Source organism: Lontra canadensis, unplaced genomic scaffold (assembly GCF_010015895.1).
Source record: "Lontra canadensis isolate GAN:19392208 unplaced genomic scaffold, GSC_riverotter_1.0 scaffold53, whole genome shotgun sequence".
Lineage (NCBI taxonomy): Eukaryota > Metazoa > Chordata > Mammalia > Carnivora > Mustelidae > Lontra > Lontra canadensis.
The window spans coordinates 7,664,248-7,692,017 of NW_022631047.1; the positions used below are offsets into that span (position 1 = coordinate 7,664,248).

The 27,770-nt window shown below is 39.8% G+C and overlaps 2 protein-coding genes across 2 annotated transcripts; both read left to right on the forward strand.

The window, feature by feature from the left end:
* Positions 1-89: 89 nt before the first annotated feature.
* LOC116877564 (protein mago nashi homolog) lies at positions 90-9,925 on the forward strand. The gene is made up of 3 exons (XM_032874330.1): positions 90-392; positions 597-728; positions 9,636-9,925. Exons 1-3 carry the CDS (start codon positions 149-151, stop codon positions 9,923-9,925), a joined length of 666 nt encoding a protein of 221 aa, XP_032730221.1. The 5' UTR covers positions 90-148.
* On the forward strand, positions 9,884-27,642 carry RXYLT1 (ribitol xylosyltransferase 1). Its single transcript, XM_032874652.1, has 6 exons — positions 9,884-10,126; positions 11,199-11,354; positions 15,881-15,983; positions 20,170-20,484; positions 23,769-23,939; positions 27,218-27,642. Exons 1-6 carry the CDS (start codon positions 9,958-9,960, stop codon positions 27,633-27,635), a joined length of 1,332 nt encoding a protein of 443 aa, XP_032730543.1. The 5' UTR covers positions 9,884-9,957; the 3' UTR covers positions 27,636-27,642.
* The last annotated feature ends 128 nt before the right edge of the window (positions 27,643-27,770 follow it).

Genomic DNA, 27,770 nt, shown 5'->3' on the forward strand with positions numbered 1-27,770 from the left:
AAAAATAAAAATAAAAATAAAAGTAAAAGTAAAAACCAACTATGTACCACTTGAAGGCACAAACCTGAAGTAAAGTAAAACAGAAAAGGTAAAAATAAATGAGTGATTTAAATTGTAAACACAAACAAAAAGAAGGAACAGAAATGGTATGGCCAGTGATTTCCACCTGCGCTACAAGGTAGAGCACAAGGGCAAGTTTGGACATGAGTTTCTGGACAGAAAGCTTAGGTATGCCAACAACAGTAGTTACAGAAATGGTGTCATGACCAGAAAGGAGGCTTACGTGCACAAGAATATAATGGAGGAACTGAAGAGAATTACTGATGATAGTGAAATTACAGAAGATGATGCTTTGTGGCCTCCCTCTGACAAAGCTGGCCAAAAGGAGCTTGACACTGTAATTGCAGGGGCACCTGGGTGGCTCAGTCGGTTAAGTGTGTGCCTTTGGCTCAGGTCACGATCTCATGGGTCCTGGGATGGAGCCCAGAGTCGGGCTCCCTGCTCAGTGGGGAGCCTGCTATTCCCTTGTCCTCTGTGCCTACCCCTGATTATGTTCGCCCTCTCTCTCAAATAAATAAAATCTTTAAAAAAAAAAAAAACTGTAATTGGAGAAGAACACATTTCTTTTACTCCATCTAAAACAGGTTCTCTTACTGATGTAAATCAGTCCAAGAGTCCTGAAGGCCTTCAAGTATTTTACTATTTGGGGGTCCCTGGTTTCAGCACAGGTTATGATCTCAGAGTTATGAGATGGAGCTTGCACTGGGCTCTGTGCTCAGCAGAGCGTCTGCTGGAGATTCTCTCCCTCTGCCCCTCCCCTTGCTCTTGCTCTCTCTCTCTCTCTCTCTAAAATAAATAAATCTTTAAAAAACAAAAACAAAAGCAAAGCCTATAAAAGATATGCAAATTTTATGGATAAAATTATAATGCTTTGTTGGAACACATTAAGTTGGACTTAAATGGCATCTTACTATACACTTCCTTTTGTGCTTCATTTTTGTCCCTCAGTATTATGTTCTTCACATTCCTCCATTGACATGTATATATCAGGAACTGTACCCCAAAACACATCACACATGGCCATAAGGGGACAAACACTACAGTATTGCTTCTAACAGACTTAAATTGGGCACAATTTGAATCCCATAAATAGACTTAAAAAGTCAATACTTCATAAAAAGTTAATTATCCTTAGATTATTCTATAAATGCCATAAAATTCCAATTACAATTCAAGAGGGTTTTTTAGTGAAACTTGACAGGCTAATTCTAAAATGTACAGAGAAAAGCAAAGGGCCAAGAATAGCCAAGACAGTTTTTTAAAAAGAGAAGAACAGATTAGAGAGACTTGTCCTATAAACGTGAAGACTTAACATAAAGCTGTAGTTCTGAGATAGGGAGTATATAGTAACGGAGATGTTTACAGTTCTAGTAAGCAACACAGGAAAAGTAGAGAAATCAGAAGTAGAGCGACACACACAAGAAAGCCTGAAGTTGCAGAAGAAGCATTACAGATCAGTCATTTAAGAATGGTCTATCCAGGGGCACCTGGGTGGCTCAGTGGGTTGAGCCTGTGCCTTCGGTTTGGGTCATGGTCTCAGGGTCCTGGGATCAAGCCCCCCGTCGGGCTGTCTGCTTAGTGGGGAGTCTGCTTCCTCCCCCTTCTCTCTGCCTGCCTCTCTGACTGCTTGTGATCTCTGTCTGTCAAATAAATAAATAAAATCTTAAAAAAAAAAAAAAGGTCTATCCATAGTTGTTATTGGGATAACTTGTAAGGTAGGAAGACTTGAGATTGTAACATGTCACCTCTACCCAAATTATTCTAGAAATCCAATACAATTTTAATTAACGGAATTGTCCAGAGAAGTTTTTCTTAAAGAATGCAAGCATGCAGGGGTGCCTGGCTGCTGGGTCAGGGGAGCGTGCAACTCCTGATCTCAGGATTGGGGGTTCAAGCCCCACACTGGGTGTAGAAATTACTTAAAATAAGATCGTAAAAAAGGGGAGGGGGATGCATGCACACAGACACACAAAAACCAAACTATAAAAGAAATAATGGATATATTTAGCTATATCCAAATTTAGACTGCCTTTATAATAAAAAGCAATATAAATAAAAGTAACTGACCAACCAAAAATCAGAATAATGCATTTGTAATATATATAGAGAAAGTTATATGACACAGGGACATTGCAGATCATTAGAAACAATGTACTTGGGGCGCCTGGGTGGCTCAGTGGGTTAAAGCCTCTGCCTTCGGCTCAGGTCATGATCCCAGGGTCCTGGGATCGAGCCCCACATCGGGCTCTCTGCTCAGCAGGGAGCCTGCTTCCCCCTCTCTCTCTCTGCCTGCTCTCTGCCTACTTGTGATCTCTGTCTGTCAAGTAAATAAATAAAATCTTTAAAACAAAAAAAAGTAAAATATAAACAATGAATAGAAAACTCTTCAAAACATATAGACAATTTACAGAAGAGGAAAATAAAAATAAATACATCAGAAGATACTTAAACTCACTATGAACTAGATAATTGTTCATTAAAACTAGAGAATATCATTTCAGCCACCACACTAGTAAAATTAAAAAGCCAAGTTAAATGTTTACCACTTGGTAATTAAAACACCCCACACTCTTGGGGTGCCTGGGTGGCTCAGTTGGTTAGGCGTCCTACTCTTGGTTCCCACTCAGGTCATGATCTCATCATCATGGGATCCAGCCCTGGGTCATCTCCATGTTGAGTGCGGAGTTGACTTCAGATTCTCTCTTCCTCCCCTAGCCCCTTAGCACTCTCTCTCTTTAAAATAAATAAATAAAATGTTAGTAAATAAATAAATGAAATACCCACTGTCTTCTATAATCCCTACTAGATTAAATGAAAAACCTAAACATCAAAGATTAAAAATATTGCACTTTCAGAATATGACCAGTGCTGTAGAGATAAATTAATAGGTTTCTATGATTTTATTATTAAGAAGGAATGAAAAAATTTTAAACCAACTTTCCAATTGAAAACACTAGGGAAGGGGCATCTGTGTGGCTCAGTGGGTTGGACCTCTGCCTTCGGCTCAGGTCATGGTCTCAGGGTCCTGGGATTAAGCCCCATGTTGGGCTCTCTGCTCAGCAGGAAGCCTACTTCCCCCCTCTCTCTCTGCCTGCTGCTCTGCCTACTTGTGATCTCTCTCTCTGTGTCAAATAAATAAATAAAATCTTTAAAAAAAAAAAAAAGAAAGAAAGAAAAAACTAGGGAAAAGGTCAAACAAACAAGAAAACAGAAGGAAGAAAAATATAATGTATAATCTAGTAATTGCAAAACAGAACTGATAAATAAATCTAAAGATGGCTGGAAAGGGAGGGGAAAGCAAATAATAAAATAATCAAATATAAAATCTGAAAATTTAAATATAAAATAAAATTCCCCAAAAAGAAATTGTAAATTAGAAAAGGGATATGTCTGAGTATTTTTCAATCCTAATGATGTAAATTGTTCTCTTGGAAAATTAAAATCGCCAAAACAGACTCATGATGTATTACAAACATGAGTAAGCCCAATGAAATGTTATTAAAGAATTATCTCTAAAAATAGTTCTAGGCCAGTGAATATTAGCAGAAAGTACAATGAACTGTCAAGGATTAGGTATTTTCTATGCTGTATAAACTGTTCTAGATCCTAAGAAAAGATGGACTGCTATCCAATCCATTTGTGGTAACTAGCAGTAACCCCTGGTATAAAACAAACACAGCCAAGTTTGTAAAAAATAAAAGTAAATTTCAGACTATTGGATGTGCAGTATTAGTCTGTAGTGTCTATTTTGTTGGGAAAGAAGAGATTGAGGTGAGTTAATAGAAATACAAATGTGAGAAGTTGATGAATTTAAAGGAAAATGAACCAGCCATCAAGACCTTGTGAGGGGAGGTCAAAATTGAGGAATTTACCGAATGTCAACATTCTTGCAAGCACAAAAATGAGAGAAGCAAAAAACACAGAAGGATTTAACTAATAACCACTAAAAGAGGTTGAAACAGTTACATCACATTTAGGGCTCTTCAGTCGACTTCTCCAAGCTATTATTAGGAAACTAACAAATGCAAATGAAATGAGTGGTAAATTAGAGATGGAGCCGTACGGGTTCTAGCTGTTATGAATCACTCTCAGTGGCTATGACGCCCACCCAGAGAGCTCGTAGTAAGATAGGGTCCACAGATAGCGGTAGCATTTATGCATATAAAAGTAATCATCTTTAATAGCTTTTGATTAAAGCTAGCAGATTACAAGTCATACACAAACAAAAATTGTAATGAAACATTGCAGCAGTGATGAAATTGTACATCAAGGTGAGAGGTTGCTGGGGGTGGGGGAAGGAGGGAGAAAAAGATGGGCGAAAGAAGCCATGTTTCCACAGAACCTGTTTCTATTCATCTGCCTTCCATGTCACTTCATGGTTCTGCTGTCTTTATATTCTAATTGTGTCTTTTGGCTTTTGTTAATTGTCTAGTTGGCTGTTTAAAAAGAAATTACAGGGGCGCCTGGGTGGCTCAGTCGGTTAAGTGGCCTCCGTTAGCTGGGGTCATGATCCCAGGATCCTGGGATTGAGCCCCAAATGGGGCTCCCTGGTCAGTGGGGAGCCTGCTTCTCCCTCTCCCTCTGCTTGCTGCTCTGCCTACTTGTACTCTCTATCTCTGTGTCAAATAAATAGAACCTTTAAAAAAATTAAAAAGAGGACGCCTGGGTGGCTCAGAAGGTTAAGCCTCTGCCTTCAGCTCAGGTCATGATCTCAGGGTCCTGGGATCGAGCCCTGCATTGGGCTCTCTGTTCAGCGGGGAGCCTGCTTCCCCCTCTTTCTCTGCCTGCCTCTCTGCCTACTTGTGATCTCTGTCAAATAAATAAAATCTTTAAAAAAAATTACAATTTGGGGTGCTTGGGTGGCTCAGTCAGTTAAGTGTCTAACACTTGATTTCAGCTCAGCGTAGTGATCTTGAGTGTGTGTGTGTGTGTATGGGGTGGGGGTAATGAAATTAAGCCCTGCCTCTGGCTCTGAGCTTGTAATTTTCTCCCTCCCTCTCCCTCCGCCCCTCCCCACCCGCTCATTTGCACTCTCTCTCACTCTCAAATAAATAAATCTTCAGAAGGAAAAAAAATTACAATTTGCTTATTTCCCAATGTCAATAAATTTCAGTAGACTTTCTTCACTTATTTGTATCATCGCCATACTTACACAGAAAAAAATGTATCTTATTGGGATTGATTCTTATAAATTTAATATAGCTATATAGTTAATGACTTATAAGTTGTTACATGGCCAACCCCTACCAGAAGTATCTGACTGTAAAAAAAAGAAAAACAACAACAACAACTTTGTTTGAAGCAAAGACTTCTGGCAGGCCAAGCCGTAAAAAAAAAAAAATCTCTTAAAGTAGTTAATACATTTCTTGAGTATTACTGAAACATTGATAAACTTAGGGAAGAATTTTGGCAGGTATCTCAAAATATTTGTACTGTGGATTTCTACGAATAAATGTGTACTATTTCTGAGGCAGCTGGCAGAAGGCATTGGGACTTCTTTCTTAATATTTTGTTGATTAATAATTTTTCCTTTTGCAGACAGAGAAGAAAATTTCACCAAATAAAATGTTTAGACTTGCTTTAGTTTAATTTATCTCATGTTCCTTTATCTATACCTTCCCTCCCACCTTTTACCTTCCCAGGTCTGGTTCCCTATCCCAGGAGCTCCAAACTCAAACTTATTTACTTGGTCTCTTTTTCCACACTGCTTCACCACCCCACCAATTTTCTTTGTCTTTCCTTCTCTCTCCTCTCACCCATCCCAGCCTGAGGAGATTCCGGTAATATACAGAAAGTAGCTCTCAGCCTTAGCACACACATTGAAAGCAAAGAGAAAGAAAAATGAATACTGTTATACTGAGATCAATTCAAAGATATATTCCTTTGTAACCTAAATACATCACCATAATTTATTTTCAAATTGTACAGTCATTTGTAGTTTGAAGCAAAACAATACTTCCATATGTATGGGCCTCTTCCCTATTCAAGACAACCTCAACCCCAAATTAGTTGTAACTTGCATATCATTAAAACCATTAGTAGTACTTGAGTGTACATTGATACAGTGGGTGTTTTATGTAAGCTATAAAATAAATATTCTCTATCTTTAAATAATTGTCACTCCCACAGAAAAGATGGGCCAAGCAAAAATATACATACAACAGCTGCCATCTCTCCCAAGAGACCACCAGAGTAACCTGGTGATTAAAGAAAGCTAAATTTATTAAGTCTACTACAATAAGGGAGACCAGGGCTTTCACAGGAACTTAGAAGCCTCAGAAGAAAGAAGATCGCAAGTGATACTTTATAGGTTATGGGCATCTGAGTAAAAATGGCTTAGGACAACTCTTTTAAGACAAGGAATTGGGGTGGGGGAGGTTGAGCAGAGTTTTTGACATAATAGCTTAGGGCTGGTGGTATGGAGGCCAATTTGTCCTTGGTTCTGGCACTTTCCCAGAGTTAAGCATTAAAAACCCCACATCCCAGGGACCCCTTCAGTTCTGGGCAAACAAAGACAAGTGGACACCCTAATAGGTGGGCACACCATTACAATGATTTTGAAACAAGTTTTGATAACCAAGATGTTTTTCCATAAGTAAAGAATTTCATAAGTTTCCTAAGTGAAGTATTTGCCCAGATAAACCATCTATTTCAGCTAAACAATATTTGCCATGAAGATTGAGCTCTTTGTTCAGATTAACTAGTTTGCAGGAATTAGCTAAAATAAACAGTGAAGTTAGTTATTAATTTATGGCCTTAGCCTCTTTGGTAAGAATTTACTACAAGAGAAAAGTCATGTTAGTGTAGATGGCCCGAGTTCTCAGTTCTGATACTTAAGCTATGTGGCTACAGGTGGTCTCAATTCCCAGTAGATCTACCTAGTATTTTTTTTAATACTAATAAGATTTCAACCAGAAGGGGTGCCTGGGTGGCTCAGTCAGTTAAGCATCTGCCTTCGGCTCAGGTCACGATCCTGGGGTCCTGGGACCAAGTCCCACATTGGGCTCCCTGCTCAACCGGGAGTCTGCTTCTCTCTCCGGTTCTGCCCCTTCCCGCCTGCTCTCATACACTGTCTCTCTCTCTCAAATAATTAAAATCCTAAAAAAAAAAAAAAAAAAAAAGAGAATTCAACCGGCAAATATTTACTAAACACCTAAAATATGCCAGAGCCTGTAGTAGGCACCAGCGATACTATGAAAAGTAAATCTGTAGAGTGATCCAAGGCTGGTGATGCATTATCATCTACAAACACATATTAAGCATCTATTAGCCTTCAGGTGATACACTAAAGATTAGTCACTAAAGACAAGGCACTCCTGCTACTCTAGTCTCATCTAACCCTGCTAATAAACATTTCATTTTCACCCAAATTACTGAGTTGCCTTTAAATTTTACTGGGAAAAAAAAAAAGACGAATCATCCACCTCTAAGAAAATGGCTCTCTATCTCGTATTTTCCTTCTACATCAGTAGTAACAGTGGGCGCATCTGCTGGTTTAGTTGGTAAAGCAGGTGACTCTTAATCTTGCCACATATTGGGTGTGGGGCCTACTTTAAAAAAAAAAAAAAAAAGCAGTAACACCATCCTTCCAGCTAGAAAATTACGAAGTTTTCTTTGATTCCTCACTATGGCTCAGAGCTGATACTTCCTCAGTACTGTGTCTTAACTGCTTGAAAACAGCAACACCTTCAAATTCAAATCATTGAGTTTATTTCTATTCAAAAATGCTCTGTTTTCTTTTTAAAATATCACTCTAAAGATTTTTTTTTAAAGATTTTATTTATTTATTTGACAGAGAGAGATCACAAGTAGAGAGGCAGGCAGAGAGAGAGAGGGAAGCAGGCTCCCTGCTGAGCAAAGAGCCCGATGCGGGACTCGATCCCAGGACCCTGAGATCATGACCTGAGCCGAGGGCAGCGGCTTAACCCACTGAGCCACCCAGGCGCCCCACTCTAAAGATTCTTAATGACAACAACAAAAGCCAAACCTGAAACAAAATAAAACAAAAAGCACATCATATTTCTCTGGAGAAAAGACCAAAAATGAGAATCTGTAAGTAAAGGAATTTTCACCTCTTCACTTAGTGGCAGTTTTGAGTAAGAAAATAGCTTGATTGGATATACATTATTATCCCATTGATTGTACTCAAAGTAATTTGGGAACTTCTTTGTTCTCCCTTTTTGTACTACCTTGTTTTATATGCTCAGCTGTGCTACAGAGTCATTCTTTGATAATATATTTAATTTAGAGGAACAAATGAACATTATTCAGAGTCAAATTGGAAATTAGATCATTAAGATCTATGATTAAACTCAAGCAGTTAGTTATTGGTTCTGATATTGTTAAGCAAAACAAAACAAACAAACGAAAAAAATTTATATAAAAAAAAAAAAAAAGGATGTGATGAGGGACCAGAACATAACTACAATAATGTCAGGAACACAAAACTGAGAACAGATGTAGGAATTTTAGTCAGATATCAAAAAAAGTATGAGCTGTTGGTCAAGTCACGTCACCCCTCTGGACCTAAATTTCTTCCCAGCCATAAAATTTTTCTTATCAAATTATCTACATGTCAAGATAGAAGACAGAGACCTGACCCCAAGAACATAAAATTCTGGAAAGGTAAGTTTTTTGCTAATGGAGGAGATGGAACCTTTATCCAGAAATGTTAAGAAGAAGACTGAATCAGTTTAGAGGGTTGAATTAGTCAAGACACAGCCAGTGGAAGGCTCTGATGACCCACTCCACACTTGTGTTCTACAACTCTCTAGCTACCAAGACTCCCAAACAGGTTGAAGGACAAAGCAATACTCAGGGATACCTGGCTGGCTCAGTCGGTAGATCATGTGACTCTTGATCTCAGGGTCATGAGTTGAACCCCATGTTGGGTGAAGATATTACTTTAAAAAAAATACTAAATGTAACCGACAAAAAACTGCAGCCCAACTTCACAAGGACTTGACAAAGAAAGTTTATTGACAGGATTCAATTTTACAGCCTTTATTTGACAAAAGACTATATGCCTGTGTGCACTCAAGTCTTATCAGTAATAAAACTTAATTTTCTCAAATACTGTAGTAAGATATACATAACAAAATTTGCTATTCTAACCATTTCTAAGTGTACCACTGAGTGGCATTAATTATGCTGACAATGTTGTGCCATGGTTACCACTTCTTTTTTTAAAGATTTTATTCTTAAGCAACCTCTACACCCAGCTGTGGGGCTCGAACTCCCAACCTGGAGCCCATGTTCCACCAACTGAGCCAGCCAGGCACTCCACCACTTAGCTTTTTTAAATAGACATGTATATCATTCATCTGTAATGTGGCAGGCCCCCTGGTAAGCTCTGGGAACAAAAACTAGAATGGGCCATGCCTTCACATGGACGTCATGGATCATGGTGGGTGGTGGTGTTTGGGTTTGTTGGTGTTTTTTGTTTTTTTTTAATGGCCAGATGACAGGTAAGCTTTTACGTACATGGGGAGGCGGACAGGGTTGAAAAAGGCCATCTGTAAACTACAGAGGTCAAGGAGCAGCGCGCGGTTAAGATGAGATCTCCCAACGTCCAGTTCGGCAGACCGACGCCTACAGGTTACCAAAGCCCGGGAAGAAGCCACGCCTAGGGCGGGGCGGGGCGGAGCGAGGCGAAGCCCTAGGAGAGGCTTGGGAGGGGCTGAGGGAGGGGCCTGAGCTGGGCCGGCGCGAGGGGCGGGGCGGAGGCTCCGGGGCAGCTCCGGGGTGGGGCTTGAAAGGAGGAGGGGTTATTTCTGGTTACTCCGTCCCCGCCCGGCCTGGGCCAGCACCTGAAGCCGCAGGGGCACGGCCCCGAGCTCCGGCTTCTCCTCCGGCCCAGCACTAGGGTGGTGGTGGCGGACCGGAAGCCGGAGTGGGATGCGGCTGACGCGGAAGCGGCTCTGCTCGTTTCTCATCGCTCTGTACTGCCTCTTCTCTCTCTACGCCGCCTACCACGTCTTCTTCGGGCGCCGCCGCCGGCCGCCGGCCGCGTCTCTGCGGGGCCTAAGGAAGGGGGCGGCCGCGGCGCGGGAGAGGCGAGGCCGAGGTAGGACACTGGGCTGCAGCTGACCCGGCTCGCGGGTCCGGGGGTGCCCCCAGGCTCCAGGGTGCGCCTCGCCTCCTCCAGCTCTCGGTAGCCGGCCCTGGGCTCGGGCTCGGGCTCGGGCTCGGGCTCGGGCTCGGGCTCGGGCTCGGAGCGTGTGCGGCTGTCTCAGTCCTCGCCCGAATCTCAAAAGCCGGCCCCACTGCCCGCCCTCAAAGCGGGCTGGCGCGCACTCCTGTGAAACACGTCTTGAACTTGCAAGGCGTTGTCACGGAATGGCAGAGATTCTTGGGAAGGCCGCTGGGTTGAAGACCTCTATTTCCTCATTGAAACAAAGAGCCTTCTCTAATTTTGTCCTGATTTGGGAAGGCCTCGGTGCCTTACCTCCAGATGGTGGTCATCTGTCCTGTATTTTGACCTATGTCAGAATCGGAGTCAGACTTATCTCTCCCTATTTTCAGAATTTTCCTCAATAGAACTGTTGGACATTTTCCATTCTGAAGTCAACTTTGTATGTATAGCTTACATATACACGATCTATAAAGAATAGCAAATGTTGGGTGCCTGGGTGGCTCAGTGGGTTAAAGCCTCTGCCTTTGGCTCAGGTCATGATCCCGGGGTCCTGGGATCGAGCCCCGCATTGGGCTCTCTGCTTGGCCAGGAGCCTGCTTCCCTTCCTCTCTCTCTGCCTGTCTCTCTGCCTACTTGTGATCTCTGTCTGTCAAATAAATAAATAAAATTTAAAAAAAATAAAACTGTATTAAGAATAGCAAATGCTAAGCTTATAACGATACCTATTATCCAGTTATTTTAGAAGGTCTCATTTGTGAGAGATCATTTTGTGTCTCCTATTAACATTTTAAGATCTTTCAGAATAAAGATTTAATAAAAATTAAATTCTGATTTCCTATTTTTTTAATTGTATGTGTTTAGTCAGTTCAAATTCGGTTGCTTTAGCTCTATGAAAAGCTGAAATTAGGACTCCCTGACACCTAATTTAAATGGCTTGAATTTATCTACAACTACAGCTCTACCTTACTGATAAACATTTTTTTGTTACTCTTTTAAAACACAGAACAGTCTACTCTGGGAAGTGAAGAATGGAATCCTTGGGAAGGAGATGAAAAAAATGAGCAACAACAGAGATTTAAAACTAGCCTTCAGATATTAAATAAATCCACAAAAGGGAAAACAGACTTCCATGTACAAATCTGGGGGAAAGCTGCCATTGGTAAGTTAATGTATAGAGCTAAGACATGTAAAAAGAATCCTAAATGGACTTTATTAATATTAAATTCAATTCATTTTAATACAATGTTTATTTCATTTGTTAATTAAAGCATCATGACACATTTTCTTACTTTTTTTTTTTTTAAAGATTTTATTTATTTGACAGACAGAGATCACAAGTAGGCAGAGAGGCAGGCAGAGAGAGAGGAGGAAGCAGGCTCCCTGGGGAGCAGAGAGCCCAACGCTGGGATCGGTCCCAGGACCCTGGGATCGGTCCCAGGACCCTGGGTTCATAACCTGAGCCGAAGGCAGAGGCTTTAACCCACTGAGCCACCCAGGAGCCCCACATTTTCTTACTTTTCATTGATACTTTCATTTCTGACTTCTGTTAGATAATATCTATGTAAATACATACATGTACACAAAAATCTGTTGTGGGTCTTTAGAAGATTACAGCTTTATGTGTAGATACAAAGTAGAATATAAGCATCACTATATAGAAATGCCTATGTCAACTGAATTTTTGTGAATTTATGTATTTATTGGACACTTGACACACAAGTATAAGATGTGGCCCCTCCCCTTGATGGCCAAACAAGTTTGGGAAACATTGAAATGAACAAAGTTAAACAAGGTTCTTTATTCCAGGCCATTTTAAGAGCCCTTAATATGCCACTGTTCATTATAAATATATAAGGGGGATATAGGATATAGCTAATTAAACTTGAATACCCATAAAAGCATTTTGCTCTGAGTATCATGAGATTCTAGAGTCCAAGTTATATATTATGCTTAGAGAATGGGACCCTAAATGAGGGCTACAAGAGTCAGAAAGAATTTAGTGAATTAAATTAGGGCTTTGTTAGACCTTTAAACATGAGTTGGATTTATCTACAATAAGGGATAGTGGTAGAAAGGACCAGATGAGAAGGAAGTAATCAGAGGATGATGCTTTGACCTTAGTGTTTCATAAATTCATTCATGCTTGCATCAAATATGCATCCTTGAAGATTAGTACTGACCTCCAGATTTCAAGTATCTAGACCCAAGCTCTAATCTTCAGGTTCTAGCAACGTTTTTCTTTACAAAATCTCTAATATTAATTTCATCCTTTAAATTCCTACTTCCCCATTCTAGTTTTTAATTAATTCTACATCTTAACAGGTTTTCATGTTTCCAGCCTTTTCTCTTTGCAATTCAGTAAGCACAAAGTGACGAGATGAGTTTTATCAAACACTACTTTTCATCAGGCTATTTCCCAGGTACATGGGATTCCAATTCCATTCCTATTCAAAAAGGAGGGGAAAGGGGGCACCTGGGTGGTGTAGTCAGTAAAGCATTAGACTCGATTTCAGCTCAGGTCCTGATCTTAGGGTCGTGAGATTAAGCCCTGTGCTCAGTGCAGAGTTCTCTCCACTTCTGCCCCTTGCCCTACTTGTACTCTCTCTTTCTCTTTCTTTCTCTCTTGCTCTCACTCCTGCTCTCAAATAAATAAAATCTTTAAAAAAAAAAAAAAAAAGGAGGGGGGAGGGTGGGAATGAAATCACTGGTCCAGTCAATTCTAAATTACAGCCAGGCAAACTGTTAGGTTTCAAGGCCTGGGAATTATGGCTCAAAACTTTGCCTCTGGTCTTAACAGCTCTACCTTTGCAGTCATCCTTTCTTTGTCATGAATGGTAGCATGTGCTTGCAGCTGGGTGGTTTTATCAGCCAGTATCCTGCTGGTAGGATTCAGGAATCAGTACCTTTCTTTCATTTCAACATCTCTCCATCTCCTTCATCCAAGCCAGCAGTGTTTCTGCTGATAAAACATTTTCAAGAAGCTTGTGGGTCTCCTATGTATGTCACAGGGATTAACTCTATTAAACAAGAACTCTTCCGGGTCTTTCCTGGAGAATCTCATCTCTGTTTCTGGCTTCTGCTGAGATAGCTGAGAAGACCCATGAATTACACACCTAATATCTATGTGACTGAATATTTTAACCTTCTTATCCTTTTGAGGCACTAGCAAAAAATACTCAGCTACATCCTTCACCTTCTTTCAGCAACATGCATTCCTGACAGTGAATCTCCTAGTTTTCCACCCTTTGCAATTGAACAAACTGAGACTTTCCCAAATCGTCAAGTCCCAGCTCCTTCTTCCTTAACAGTTCCTCCCTCAATCACTCTTTCCTCTTACTTTTACTATAATTAGCAAGAAGAAGCCAGACCACAGCTTCAACACTACCTGGAAATCTCTTTAGCTAAATATCCAAGTTTATCACTTACACATTCCACTTTTCATACAACTTCTGGACACAATTCAGCTAAACATTCTGGTGCTATTATAAGCAGGATCCCCTTTTCTCCAGTTTCTAATAATATGTTCCTCATTTCCTTCTGAGCCCTCACCAGCAGCACTTTTTTTTTTTTTTAGATTTTATTTATCTATTTGACAGACAGAGATCACAGGTAAACAAACAGAGAGGCAGGCAGAGAGAGAGGGAAGCAGGCTCCCTGCCAAGCAGAGAGCCCGACGTGGGGCTCGATCCCAGGACCCCGAGATCATGACCTGAGCCGAAGGCAGAGGGTTTAACCCACTGAGCCACCCAGGCGCCCCACCAGCAGCACTTTTAACCTGCATATTTCTACTCACAGTCTGCTTAGATGTTTATAAAAACCAATATGGGGTTTATTTCTATTATGCTTTTTCTGAGTTCTCACTAGCTGAGTCACTAGCACTCATACTTCTACCTATAACCTGTCTAAGGCATTTTAAAATCATGCTCCTCAAAGTTCTAGCCTCTCCCCATTGCCCAATTCCAAAGGCACTTCCAGATTTCAAAATATTTGTTATAGTAGTATCTCATTTCCAGATACCATAATCTCTGGTTTCCTTTAGCTGCCATAACCAGTTACCAAAACTTTAGTGAATTTAAACAATGCAAATGTATTATCTTTTTAAAAATTAAGATGTAATTGACATATGACATTATATTAGTTTCAGGTGTACAACATAACGGTTTGAGATATTTGTATTTTGTGAAGTTATCGACATAATAAGTCTAATTAGTATCTATCACCACACACACTTATACTTTTTTTTCTTGTGATGAGAACTTTTAAGATCTACTCTCTTAGCAACTACAAATATATAAAATAGTATTATTAACTATAGTCATCATAAACTTAAATCTTACATTTTTGAAGGTAGAAGTCTAAAATGTGTCCACAGGGCTGTATTCTTTTTAGAGGCTCTAGAGGAGGATCTCTTTCCTTGACTTTTGCAGCTTCTTGAGATCTGTTTCCTTGACTTCTGTGACGTTGCTTGACTTGTGGCCCCGCTTCACTCCAACTTCTGTTTCCATCCTAATACCTCCTCCCCTCACTCTGACACTCTTAGATCCTTGTAGGGACTTTTATGATTGCCTAGGGCCCATCCAGATAATCCAGGATAACCTCCCCATCTCAGGGTCCTTAATCACACATAGAAAATTTCTTTCAGGGGTGCCTGGGTGGTTCAGTCAGCTAAGAATCTACTTTTGGCTCAGGGTATAATCCCAGGGTCCTGAGATCAAGCCCCACATTGGGCTCCCTGCTCAGTTGGGAGCCTGCTACTTCCTCTACTTGTGCGCTCGCGCTCTCTCTCTCCCTCTCTCTCTCTCTCTCTCTCTGTCAAATGAATAAATAAAATCTTAAAAAAAAAAAAGTTTCTTTTGCCATGTAGGATAATGTATTCATAGATTCTAGAGATTACATCTCTGGACATCTTGGGTGGACAGGGAAGCATTATTGGGCCACCACACGTGGAAAGCTTTATGTTTGGCTAGGTGTTTAGTTACTTTGTGGGTGTCTTTTAGTACTGGGGCATAATGAGACTAGAACAAAGCACTTCTGACAATGTAAGTAAAACAGGGCTCCCAGATTATTTCATTCTGCTTTCCTCTACTCTCAGAGCTTTCTTCTGGTGAAATGACAGTAAAATATCAGGAGCCACTCTAAGGAGATAGATGCGAAGGCATTTGTCTGCAGAGGGCATGATCCCGTGAGGGGTGTGTGTTCAAGTGAGGAGGAGTTACTATCTCCCTAATGTATTCACTGTATGCATAGATACAGGAGCTCCTCTGGTGGTGTTTGGCAAAAAATGATGAATTCCCCTAGTTTATTATAATACAGAAAACATTCTAATCATGTAGTAACTTACATTATAATACATGTTGGGATAAAATAGGTTTCTCAGATTTAGAGTAAGAGAGGTTCTTGTCTTTAATATAACCTGCATTCTGCCACATCTCACACTGACAACCTCTGAATTCTGTCATATATTAACCGCCATATTGATGATTTTGAGCTATTGCTTGGCAGAACTGCCTGCCAGGGGACCAAAAAGGAATATAGTCTGTTTTCCTGGTCAAATTATATAAATTATTATAAATTATATACATTTATAAATTATATAAATGAGCAGAACATAAACTCATCACACACCATAGTAAACCAGACAGTAAATGGGCTTGTTCTTGTTTTTGTTTTTGTTTTAATTACCAGGTTTGTATCTCTGGGAGCATATTTTTGAAGGCTTACTTGATCCCACTGATGTGACTGCTCAGTGGAGAGAAGGAAATTCAGTTGTAGGAAGAACACATTACAGGTATTAATTGTGCAACGTTAAGGTTTGCTGTGTTTCTATACAATGTTTTATGTAAATATGAGGAGAAAAATAAGAGGAAAACTTATTTAGAGACAATATTTCCACTTCCACTTGTGAATAGAAAAGTGAATCTCATGACTATATATTGTAATTACAGCTTACCTGAACATTTTACAAGATACTTCCTTTTTTTAATTTTGTCTGTTTCATTTTTATCAAAACATTTCTGATTATATGGGAAAGTTCATGCTCTAAATTTTATAACATTTGATTGTTGATAAGCATTTAATATTCCATATCTTGAAGGAATAATATATAATCTTAAAAATATTTTCATTTTTCTCTTTCATATATTAGTTATGTTCACATACTTTATAATACTCAAGTGGTAGCAAAGTTATTGTTAAGAGTTGTGAAAATTTTATAAAAACGCTTATATATGAATCCGTTCATGATTTGATGGTATAGATTGCCATTTTAATGCAGTTACTCAGAAATCTTTTTTTTTAAGATTTTGTTTATTTATTTGAGTGAGAGAGCACAGAGGGAGAAGCAGACTCCCCACTGAGCAAAGAGCCTAATGCAGGACTCAATCCCAGGATTGAGCTGGGACCTGAGCTGAACAAAGCCAGACATTTAACCAGCTGAGCCACCCAGGGTCCCCCAGAAATCTCTCTCTCTCTCTTTTTTTTTGTTCTGATTCAGTAAAACCAATGTATCATTAAGACATCTGAAGTTTTTATTTTTATAAAACTTTTACCTATGACTCCATATTTTCTAAAGATTTTTACGTAGGTAGAATTATGATTATTTTCTTTAGGAAAAAAATGTAATTTTGCTCAATGAAAGAGTGCTATTTTCTATTAGATTCTGCTTTCTTGTTGAAATAAAAATCATTTTAAATGCTTATTTCAGGGACATCTGGGTGGCTCAGTGGGTTAAGGCCTCTGCCTTCCGCTCAGGTCATGATCTCAGGGTCCTGGGATCGAGTCCCGCATCAGGCTCCCTGCTCAGTGGGGAGTCTGCTTCCTCCTCTCTCTCTCTCTGCCTGCTTTTTTGCCTACTTGTGATATCTGTCTGTCAAATAAATAAATAAAATCTTTTTTTAAAAATGCTTATTTTATGTAACAATTGTACTATTAGGGGAAAAAATGTCAACTAAAGATTCAGGTTTCTATTAGGATTCCACTTATTTCCCACAGAAATCAAAAAGAAAAGCTATGGTTAATCTCAATTTCATTTGAAGTTTCTCTGCTCCTTTAATTCTTGTTTACTTTTTACACACTTGGAAAGCAATTTCATTTCATGTATCTTTTCAAAGTAATTGTTCTTGAGAAGTAAACAGATTTTTATATTTTTTAAGATTTTATTTATTTAAGTAACCTCTATCCCATCATGGGGCTCGAACTCTTGACCCTAAGATCAAGAGTCACACATTTCTCCAACTGAGCCAAAATGGGTGAATTTTATGAAATGTAAATTAAAACTTACTCTGTCATGATCTTTAGAAATAAGTTCAACTTTTTTTTTCAACTTTTTCTTAAAGCAGCAGATGCTAATTGAAATACCATAATTGAGCTCTGATAATAATAAATTAAATAATGTGGCATCTAGCTTTTGTTGTATCAAATGGATGGACAGTTAATTACATATTTTGTGATAATTCCTGCATATGGACATTACAGGATTCAGAAGGCAGTCTTTTAAGGATAAGCAAAGGCCATGATGAGCGAAGTAAGATTCCTCCTAAGAAATTAAAAATGAAGTTGCCCTATGAAATTAAACTGTAAATCAATATACGATAGATATGAGTAGAAATAGGCAAAGTTCCTTCAAGAGACAGAATGAGACCCAGGCTTGCTTGTAACCTAACCGAGCATATCAATATAAAGAATGTATCGATAAGGTTTCTGTGAAGGTACATGAAGGAGAGATAATATTCAGTTCTGGAAACAGAAAGGAGAAGGGAAGGTAGGGAGATGTTGCAGTACCTATTTAAGTAATAGTAAAAGTAATAAAACTAATAACAGCAGCAAGACTCCTATAGTGATTCCTTTGTGCCAGGTTCTGTTCTAAGCACTGTACATCTGTTAATGCATTTAGTCTTCAAAATAATCCTGCGAGGGGGTCCTGGCTAGCTCAGTTGATGGAGCATGTGACTCTTGATCTCAGGATTGTGAGTTTGAGCCCCATGTCAGGTGTAAAGATTACTTAAAAATAAATAAACTTCTGGCAGTGCCACTGCTGTAGGGTCACAGCCACTCACACGCTCCATGAAGACATGGCAAAAATGTCCAGCCCTACCTAGTGCATCAAGTCTCTAATTGCTGGAAAGGGGGGTAACAACTGCAGAGTCTCCAAGACAGAGTTCCTAACATTTATGAATACAGAACTGGCTGCCTTCACAAAGAACTGGAAGGACTCTGGTGTCCTTGACCACATGAAGAAGAAAATGGTTGATGGGCAGCTAGATTTCCAAGAATTTCTTCTTCTTTGATGGCCTGGCCATAGCTTTCCATGTTTCCTATACAAGGAAGTAAATCTAAGGGCCTCTTGGGCCTCCCCTCCAGACCACCCCCTTTCCTTCAAAGCAGCCTCCCAATCATCACCTCCTCCTCACATCCTACTCGGACCCTGAACCCAGAGCATCCACTGCCCTTTGCAGGCCAGTCCTTCTGATAGTTAATAAAGAGATAGCATTGTTTAAAGCAAAACAGAGTTTTTATTACATCTTTCTTTTTTTAAGATAGGTTTATAATTTAAAAGACTAATAAGTGGTTATTATAGTAACTTGGAAAAGCAAGAAGACATTTTCACACTCATAATTCCACTGTGCCCAGAATACCAAACACAAGGTTAGACAGCATTTCATTATGTCTACTTCCGGTTTTTTTTCTATGTCTAGTATTATGTCATTAAAATTGTACTATAGATGCAATATTGTTTCTTGCTTTTTCACAGAGAATAATAGAACATATTCTCATTTACCCATCCTGGAGAACCAACAAATTCTAGCTCTCTGTCATATTTCCTTTAGACATTTAACTTTCCTCTTTTTTTTTTTTTCTTAAAGATTTTATTTATTTATTTGACAGAGATCACAAGTAGGCAGAGAGGCAAGCAGAGAGAGGGGGTAGGGAAAGCAGGCTCCGTGCTAAGCAGAGAGCCTGATATGGGGCTCGATCCCAGGACCCTGAGATGACCTGAGCTGAAGGCAGAGACTTAACCCACTGAGCCACCCAGGCGCCCCAACATTTAACTTTCCTCTTAAAAGAATTAAATATTCCCAGGAAGCCTGGGTGGCTCAGTGGGTTAAGCCACTGCCTTCGGCTCAGGTCATGATCTCAGGGTCCTGGGATTGACCCCCACGTCGGGCTCTCTGCCCAGCGGGGAGTCTGCGTCCCCCTCTCTCTCTGCCTGCTTGTGATCTCTCTCTGTCAAATAAATAAATAAAATCTTTAAAAAAAAAAAAAAAGAATTAAATATTCCCAGTAATAGGGAAGCTTTCTTTGTACTATTCCCTAGTTCCTTTTCTCTTGCTCCTCCTCAAAGGCAACCCCTGTAATGAATCTGGTGTGTATGTGTATCCTCCCATTCATATTTTTATATTTATACTTATACTAGATTTAAGCACAATTTTTTATATTATACTTTCAAATATACATAGAATTATCATATTTTTTGAGACCTAACCTCCGTGGATGTTTGTAATGCCACCCTCCATCTCTCACTTAACCTCCATTTCTCACCTCTAATTCATCACTTACCCTTCCTTCAGATAAAGCACGAAACAGTACCTCCCACATAAAAGAGGTGGGAACCACTGACTTAAACTATACAGAGGAGAAACTATACAGAGTTTCACACAATTCAGCTGTGAATAATTTACCAGGTCAAACTCTGGCCAGCACGTATTTTGAATGTGGTTAAAAGTAAGAACAAAGCTACCACATTTCTGATTATCATATGCAGTTGATCTTACTACAACCAAAGCTTCCCATTGATTTATATCTATGCTCTATCATTCAAACCTGTTCAGGAAAACTTGCATTATAGAAATTATGTTTCTAGAAAGAATACAGATTACATCTCACTGTAGATTTTATGTAAAATGATTAAAAACTTCTGATATCAAATAGCTTTGTTCTTTGTCTCATGCTCTTGTTTTGTTGTATTGTTTTAACAGCTTCATCACTGGCCCAGCTGTAGTCCCAGGGTACTTTCCCATAGATGTGAATAACGTGGTACTCATTCTAAATGGGAGAGAAAAGGCTAAGATCTTTTATGCCACCCAGTGGCTACTTTATGCACAAAATTTGGTGCAAACTAAAAAACTCCAGCATCTCGCCGTTGTGTTGCTTGGAAATGAACATTGTAATAATGAATGGATAAACCAGTTCCTCAAAAGAAATGGAGGCTTTGTGGAGCTGCTTTTCATAATATATGACAGCCCCTGGGTTGATGATGTGGATATCTTTCAGTGGCCTTTAGGAGTGGCAACGTAAGTACAAAATACTATTAGGTACTTATAGATTCTTTAAGACCTGAATTTCTGAATCAGGAATATAGATTCTTTAAGACCTGAATTTCTGAATCAGGAATATTGTACTTTAAATTTGTAATAAATGTAGTTCTGGGATCATCTGGGAGGCCAAGTACAATCTTTTCCATGGAAAAAATCTGGTTTGGTCTCATGCTTCAATAATAATAACGATATTTTTAGAGTACTTTAGGCTTTGTTTGTTTGTTTGTTTGTTTTATAGAGAGTGAGTGGGGAAGAAGGGCAGAGGGAAATGGAGAAAGAGAATCTTAAACAGTCTCCATGCCCAGCGCAGAACCCAACTCAGGGCTCGATCTCACAACCCTGAGATCATGACCTGAGCCAAAATCAAGAGTCAGACACTTAACCAACTGAACCACCCAGGCGCCCCCAGAGTATTTTAGCATTTTATAAGGAGAGGAGATAAGTTAGCTTTTTGTATTTTAAATCTCCAAGGCATAGGATGAATTTCAAGTTTATCAGTAGTGCCCTAAAGAGATGTCTAACAGAGAATGGCAGAGAGGCAGACCTTCTTAAAACAACTATACAATCTATATAATTCATAGTAAAAACAAACAAAAAAAATATTACTTGAATATTAAGGGGTGCCTGGGTGGCTCAGGTGGTTAAGCATCTGCCTTCTGCTCAGGTCATGATGCCAGGGTCCTGGGGATTGAGCCCTGCATCGGGCTCCCTGTTCATTGGGGAGCCTGTTTCTCCCTCTGCCTTCTGCTCCCCCTGCTTATGCTCTCTCTCTCGATCTTTCTGTCTGACAAATAAATAAATTTTTTTAAAAAATTTAGAAAAGCAGGGCGCCTGAGTGGCTCAGTGGGTTAAGCGACTGCCTTCAACTCAGGTCATGATCCCGGAGTCCTGGGATCGAGTCCCACATTGGGCTCCCAACTCCACGGGGAGTCTGCTTCTCCCTCTCACCTTCTCCTTGCTCATGCTCTCTCTCACTGTCTCTCTCTTAAATAAATAAAATCTTTAAAAAAAAAAAAATTTAGAAAAGCAGTATTAAATCAGAAGGATTCCATACCCTGGATTTGAGAGGATCATACTGTGCTCAGAGCTGCCACTGAGACTTGTTGAACTTGCACGAATCTCTTCTTTAATAAGAGGGGTTAATTAAGTAATAACAAAGGCTTCTAAATATGTCTGTAACATCTTTCTATAAAATTGAAGCTTATTTTTTATCTTTCTGTTAATGAAGTTTGTTTAGTTGACTTTAAGAGAAGTTAAACTTATGTCCAGCACTAGTATATAAACCCCAGGGGTTCTGTCTCTTGTTCACTGTATTGGCAGAGTCTAAAACCAAGCCTGCACAGAGTAGACAATGAATACTTGTCAAATGGATGAATTACAAGAAATTTCATTAACATGCTTTCTGAATCAGATATTCCTTATTCACTCATCACTTGTTACCAGGTGGGATCTTAAACTATTCCTTAGTTGGGTACACAAATATCACCAGAGAAGGTATTAACAAGACATATTTGAGGGCCCACCCTACAGTATTCCAATCTAGTAGGTTTGTGGTAGCATCAGACAAAAAGGTTTATATTCGGTATAGCAAGATACAAGACTCTGAAAATTCTATCCCTTGAGTAGAGCTCATACTTGTAAAACGCTCTGAAACAAAATTACTCTTTCACAGTAACTCTATGTAGCCTATTCATACAATTTCCATACATTGGATGAAAACCCTTTATAATTCTGTTATTGTTGGACTAGACCAATACCCTTTTTATAGATCTGGTGGTTTTCAACCAGAAGCAGTTTTGCCGCCCAGGAGACATTTGACAATGTCTGGAGATAACTTTTGGTTGTTACAAGTGGAAGAGGGAGGCAACAATAGCATCTGGGATGCTGCTAAATGGCCTACATGGTAGAGCACAGCCTCCACAACAAATAATGATCTAGCCCAAAATGCCAGTAATACAAAGGTTGAAACAGCCTGTTATAGAATATTATATAAAGCTTCACCCTTATAGAAAGGTTGTATCTCAGGCATACAGTTAGGTCTCTAATATTTCCAAATGCCCATAAGAATAGGTCAATTGCAAAAGGCCTCTTTGGTATGCCATGAGAGGTTTTAAAAATATTTTTTGTTATTTTTTTAAAAGACAGGGGTTGTTGTTTTTTTTTCAAGATTTACTTATTCATTTGAGAGAGAGAGACTGTGTGGGGAAGGGGCAGAGGGAAAAGGAGAGAGAGTCTTAAGCTGACTCCACACTGAGTGCAGAGCCCAACTCAGGGCCCTATCTCAAAACCCTGAGATCATGACCTGAGCTAAAACCAAGAGTTGGAGGCTTAACTGACTGTGCCACCCAGGCACCCCAATTTTTTTTAATCTACTTTAGGGGTACCTGGATGACTCAGTTGGTTGGCCATCCAGCTCTTGATTTCAGCTCAAGTCATGGTCTCAGAGTCCTGGGATTCAGCCCTGCGTCGGAATTCTGTGCGCTCTGCACAGAGTCTGCTTGGGATTCTCTCTCTCCCTCTCCCTCTGCTCCCTCCCTCCCTGCATGCATGCACCTCCCCCAATAAGTAAATAAATTAAAGAATAAAATCTTTTTAAAAATCAGCCTATAAGGGGACCTGGGTGGCTTGGTTGGTTGAGTGACTGCTTTCAGCTCAGGTCATGATCTTGGAGTCCCAGGATCGAGTCCCGCATCAGGCTCCCAGCTCCATGGGGAGTCTTCTTTTCCCTCTGACCTTCTCAGCTCTCATGCTCTCTCACTCTCTCTCTCAGAAGAATAAATAAAATCTTTAAAAAAAAAATCAGCCTGTAAGAGCTCTTTTTTAAAAATCTACTTTAAAAGCCTTTGGGAAATTGGAGCTCTTTGCTGTAGAAATGTGAATTCTGTAATCTTTCCATCATTAAAACATTCATTAAATCATCATCATTATGAATGTGGATTATTTATACTTTGAAGGTCTTGAATTCAACCTTCCTTATAACTACAAGTGTATGGAAGTTGAAGAGTATTAAAAAAACCATTTCAGACACTTAATCTCTATGGCAGTTTTGTAAAAAATGTCAATGTGAGGTTATTTTTTTAATTTGGTAGATTCAGGGACTTTTCCACAGTAAGTGTGCAAAATTACAGTTTGAGGTTTAGAAAATCACACTTGAAATCTCTCCTCTCTGCATCATCATGCTACCTAAGGTGTTAGGTTATACAATAACTTGCCAATCCTACTGTCATATACTATTAACTCATATGTACTTATTTTTGTAGATATAGGAATTTTCCTCTGGTGGAGCCAAGTTGGTCAATGCTGCATAATGAAAGGCCCTACTTATGTAATTTCTTAGGAACCGTTTATGAAAATTCATCCAGACAAGCACTGGTGAACATTTTGAAACAAGATGGGAACGATAAGCTTTGTTGGGTTTCAGCAAGAGAACAGTAAGTTCTATGTTTACTCGATTCACCCATTTTGTTCTCCAGTCCATGAGTTGCTTTATGCAGCAGCACAGGTCTCCAAAGAGACATTGTTATTTTCATTAATACCAGTCTTCCTGCAGAAGATATATCAATCAATAAGGCTCTGTAGAAACTGGGTTGTGTGCATTTAAAATTGGGAGAATCTCCTATAGCTATAGTCCATCCTTTAGAGGAATGCTAGTAACTATCCTATGCAAATGTCAATTGTTCAAGATTCCCCAATATTTGTTAGTTAGACCTGACACATAAGTGATTATGAGTGCCAGTAAGACCTTAGGTTCATCCTTGAGATGTTTGGCAGACCAGTTTCAGTGTTCCAAGAGTGGCATGAAGTACTTCTTACAACTTACAGAACTGACAGCACCCCGAGGACAGAACAGGACACACTATTCTCTGAATCCCCAGATCTAACACAGGACCTTACACAAAATAGGCCTAAGATAAATGGGGAGTGGATGGTTGGATGAATTTAACTTTCTTCCATCTTTTGCACGGTAATCATGAAAACAGGTGTTCATGGAGTAAAGGAGAAATCTTGGAATTATTCCTTTTGTTTTTAAATAAACAAATGCAGTTTCATGTGTACAGTCATCAGAGAAGAAATGCCTTAAAAAGTCCCTCCAAATCTAGCAGATACTCTGTTTTTGTATCTGTATACAGATTTGTATTTGTATTGTAGCACATACTCTCTTTTTTAAGTCATAACTGCGAACTCAAACAACAGAGTTAGAGTTAGTGTAACCATACTGTATCCATTCAGTCACCAACTGTTTTTTAAGCAATTGCTATATGCCTGAAACTCTCTCAGCCCTGAAAGATAGAGCAGGGAACAAAACAGTCAAAAGTCCATGCCCTCCTCGAACTGAAATGTTTGTTGGAGGAGACAAGCCAGTAAAATATATTGTGTGTCAGAAGAAGATAGATGCCATGTAAAAACAGCTGAGCAGAGGAAGGATGTAGAGAGGACTAGGGATCAGGAGTGGAGCATCTGCTGTTTTAGAATAGCCGAGGAAAGCTCCAGTATGAAGCACAGGCCGGAAGAAGCTGCAGGAGTGAACCCCATTCTATTTAGGAGAAGGGTAGTCCAGGCAGAGGGAAAGCAAATGTAAAGAGCCACAGCGGGACAGTATACCAGGAAAGGGATGAATGAGGGCAGTGTAAAATATCAAAGTTTATTGTAGGAATAGAATTATTCTTGTAATTCCTCTTATAGCATTGAGCCTGGAGGTCGAGTAGGTGTCCTCCTTGCTTCTTTCTCATTGCTACTTCCAGACCCTTCTCCTTTTTCCCCTCCCTAAAACCTCCCATTTTGAATATCATATCAGCAAACAACCATCCAACAAAACCATCCATTGTCCTTCCTCTTTGAAGTCATTTACTGACCCGGGGGTTTATCTCCTTAGCTCTGTGAAGAGTTTAGTTCTGGCACACTCTCACTCTCTCCCATGTTACTGCAAACTAATTCTTGGTGATTCTCAATCTACCTAGATGGTCCTTCTTTCACCTTTGTCTTATAGTCCTTTACCCCCGTCTTCCAATGATCTGATCCTCCAGTTGGCCTTGGCCACTCAGTGTCATGCTCATTTCTTAGACTTTATCATTACACATACTTTTTCTTCTCTGTGATCTCAGGTTCCAGCATCTCTCTCTGTAACCACCATTTTCTATCATTCCAGCTCACTCGCTGTAAATATCTGACTCCAACAGGTTAGCTGGGATTTATAATTCATTGTTCTTACTACCTTTTTTTTTTTTATATTTTATTTATTTATTTGACAGACAGAGATCACAGGTAGGCAGAGAGGCAAGCAGAGAGAGAGGAGGAAGCAGGCTCCCTGCTAAGCAGAGAGCCCCATGCGGGGCTCGATCCCAGGACCCTGGGATCATGACCTGAGCCAAAGGCAGAGGCCTTAACCCACTGAGCCACCCAGGCGCCCCTCTTACTACCTTTTCATTGGCCTTTGCTCACCTCATCTTTACTTTCTTCTTCTCCACACTTAAATGTCATAGTCAACTATGACTGATACACATAGTTCCTAGTTCCCTAATGGAGCAAACCCTAACTCTAGTTAAATCCATCTCTCTTAACCTGCGCCATACCTGACCATGCAGCCAAACATGCGCACACACACACACACACACACACACACACACACAAACACACAGAATCATGCCAATAGACCTTGCTTTAAATACACGATCTTGACTCTCAAGTGCCCAGCAATCAGAGGTTTCCCTTACCCATATATTTCCTCCTCTCCTACAGGACTGTTCTATACCTTCTTCTCTTCTTCTCTCCTCTGACCCTATCGCTTATTTCACGGAGACAATAGGAACAGTCGGGAGAGAATGTGAAGCTTTCTAGAGGTCTCTCAACTTCTACCCTTGCTCCTATACAGTCTGTTCTCAACACAAAGGCCAGATTAATTCTGATAAAACGTGGGTCAGGTCAGTCATCCTGTGATTACAGCCTTCCACGATTGATTGCTCTGACTTTATCCTCCATCCCTCTCCCCCTCAGTTACCTTGCTTCAGCCAGCCTGGCTCTTCCTTGTTCTTCCTTGACCTTGCCAGGCACACACTATCTGTACTTACACTGCACTCGGTTCTCCCCTGAAATGTCTGCGTGGTTTGCTGCCTCACATCCACTGTGTGCTAGATGCTCCTGCATTGAGAAGTTCCCCGCTTACCTATTTAAAACCGCAACTACTAGTTCAGAAACCCCCTCCTCACTTCTCTGCTTTGTTTTTCTTCATAGTATTTAACACCTGAATAACATACTGACTGACTGGTTTACTATCCATCTCCATCACTGGCACTAGAATGTAAGCTCTGTAAGAGCACAATGTTGGAGGGTGGGTTAGAGAAAGACCTGGCCCTCAGAAGACATTTAACTGGCTCAGTTGGTAGAGCATGAGACTCTTGAATTCAGGGTTGTGAGTTCAAACCCCACGCTGGGTGTAGAGATTACTTAAAAATGAAATCTTTAAAGAATATATATATTGGCTGGATTAACATTCATTCAGAAATGTTATGGTGACTATTAGATTTAAACATGTGCCGCTGGAAACTTCTCAAACTCTTAAATATTTTCAAGAAATCTATTTGGGCAAGATTTTATTTCTGTCTTCTGCCTGTCCTCTCTATAATGTGTTCACCATTTCCTGTAGCTGACATTTTCCCTCACAAAAGACATGCTTAGTAAAGTGAAAATGACAATTGTTTTTCTGATTTTTTAGGTGGCAGCCTCAGGAAACAAATGAAAGCCTTAAGAATTATCAAGATGCTTTGCTTCAGAGTGATCTCACATTGTGCCCGGTAGGAGTAAACACAGAATGTTATAGAATATATGAGGCTTGCTCCTATGGCTCTGTTCCTGTGGTAGAAGATATAATGACAGCTGGCAGCTGTGGAAATACATCTGTTTACCATAATGCTCCTCTGCAGTTACTCAAGTCCATGGATGCTCCCTTTATCTTTATTAAGAACTGGAATGAACTTCCTGCTGTTTTAGAAAAAGAGAAAACTCTCATTTTGCAAGAAAAGGTTCAAAGAAGAAAAATGTTACTTCACTGGTATCAAAACTTCAAAAGAGAGCTAAAAAGGAAGTTTACTAATATTTTAGAAAGCTCATTTTTAATGAATAATAAAGGGTAACTGTTAATTATCTTTTTGAGCTAAGATCTGCTTTTTAAAGTCATTTCTAATACGTGTGTGTGTGTGTATAAATGTTCTTTGAGGTACCCTTGTAGACCCTAGATTATGTATGTAGTGTCAACTAAGTGCTCTGTT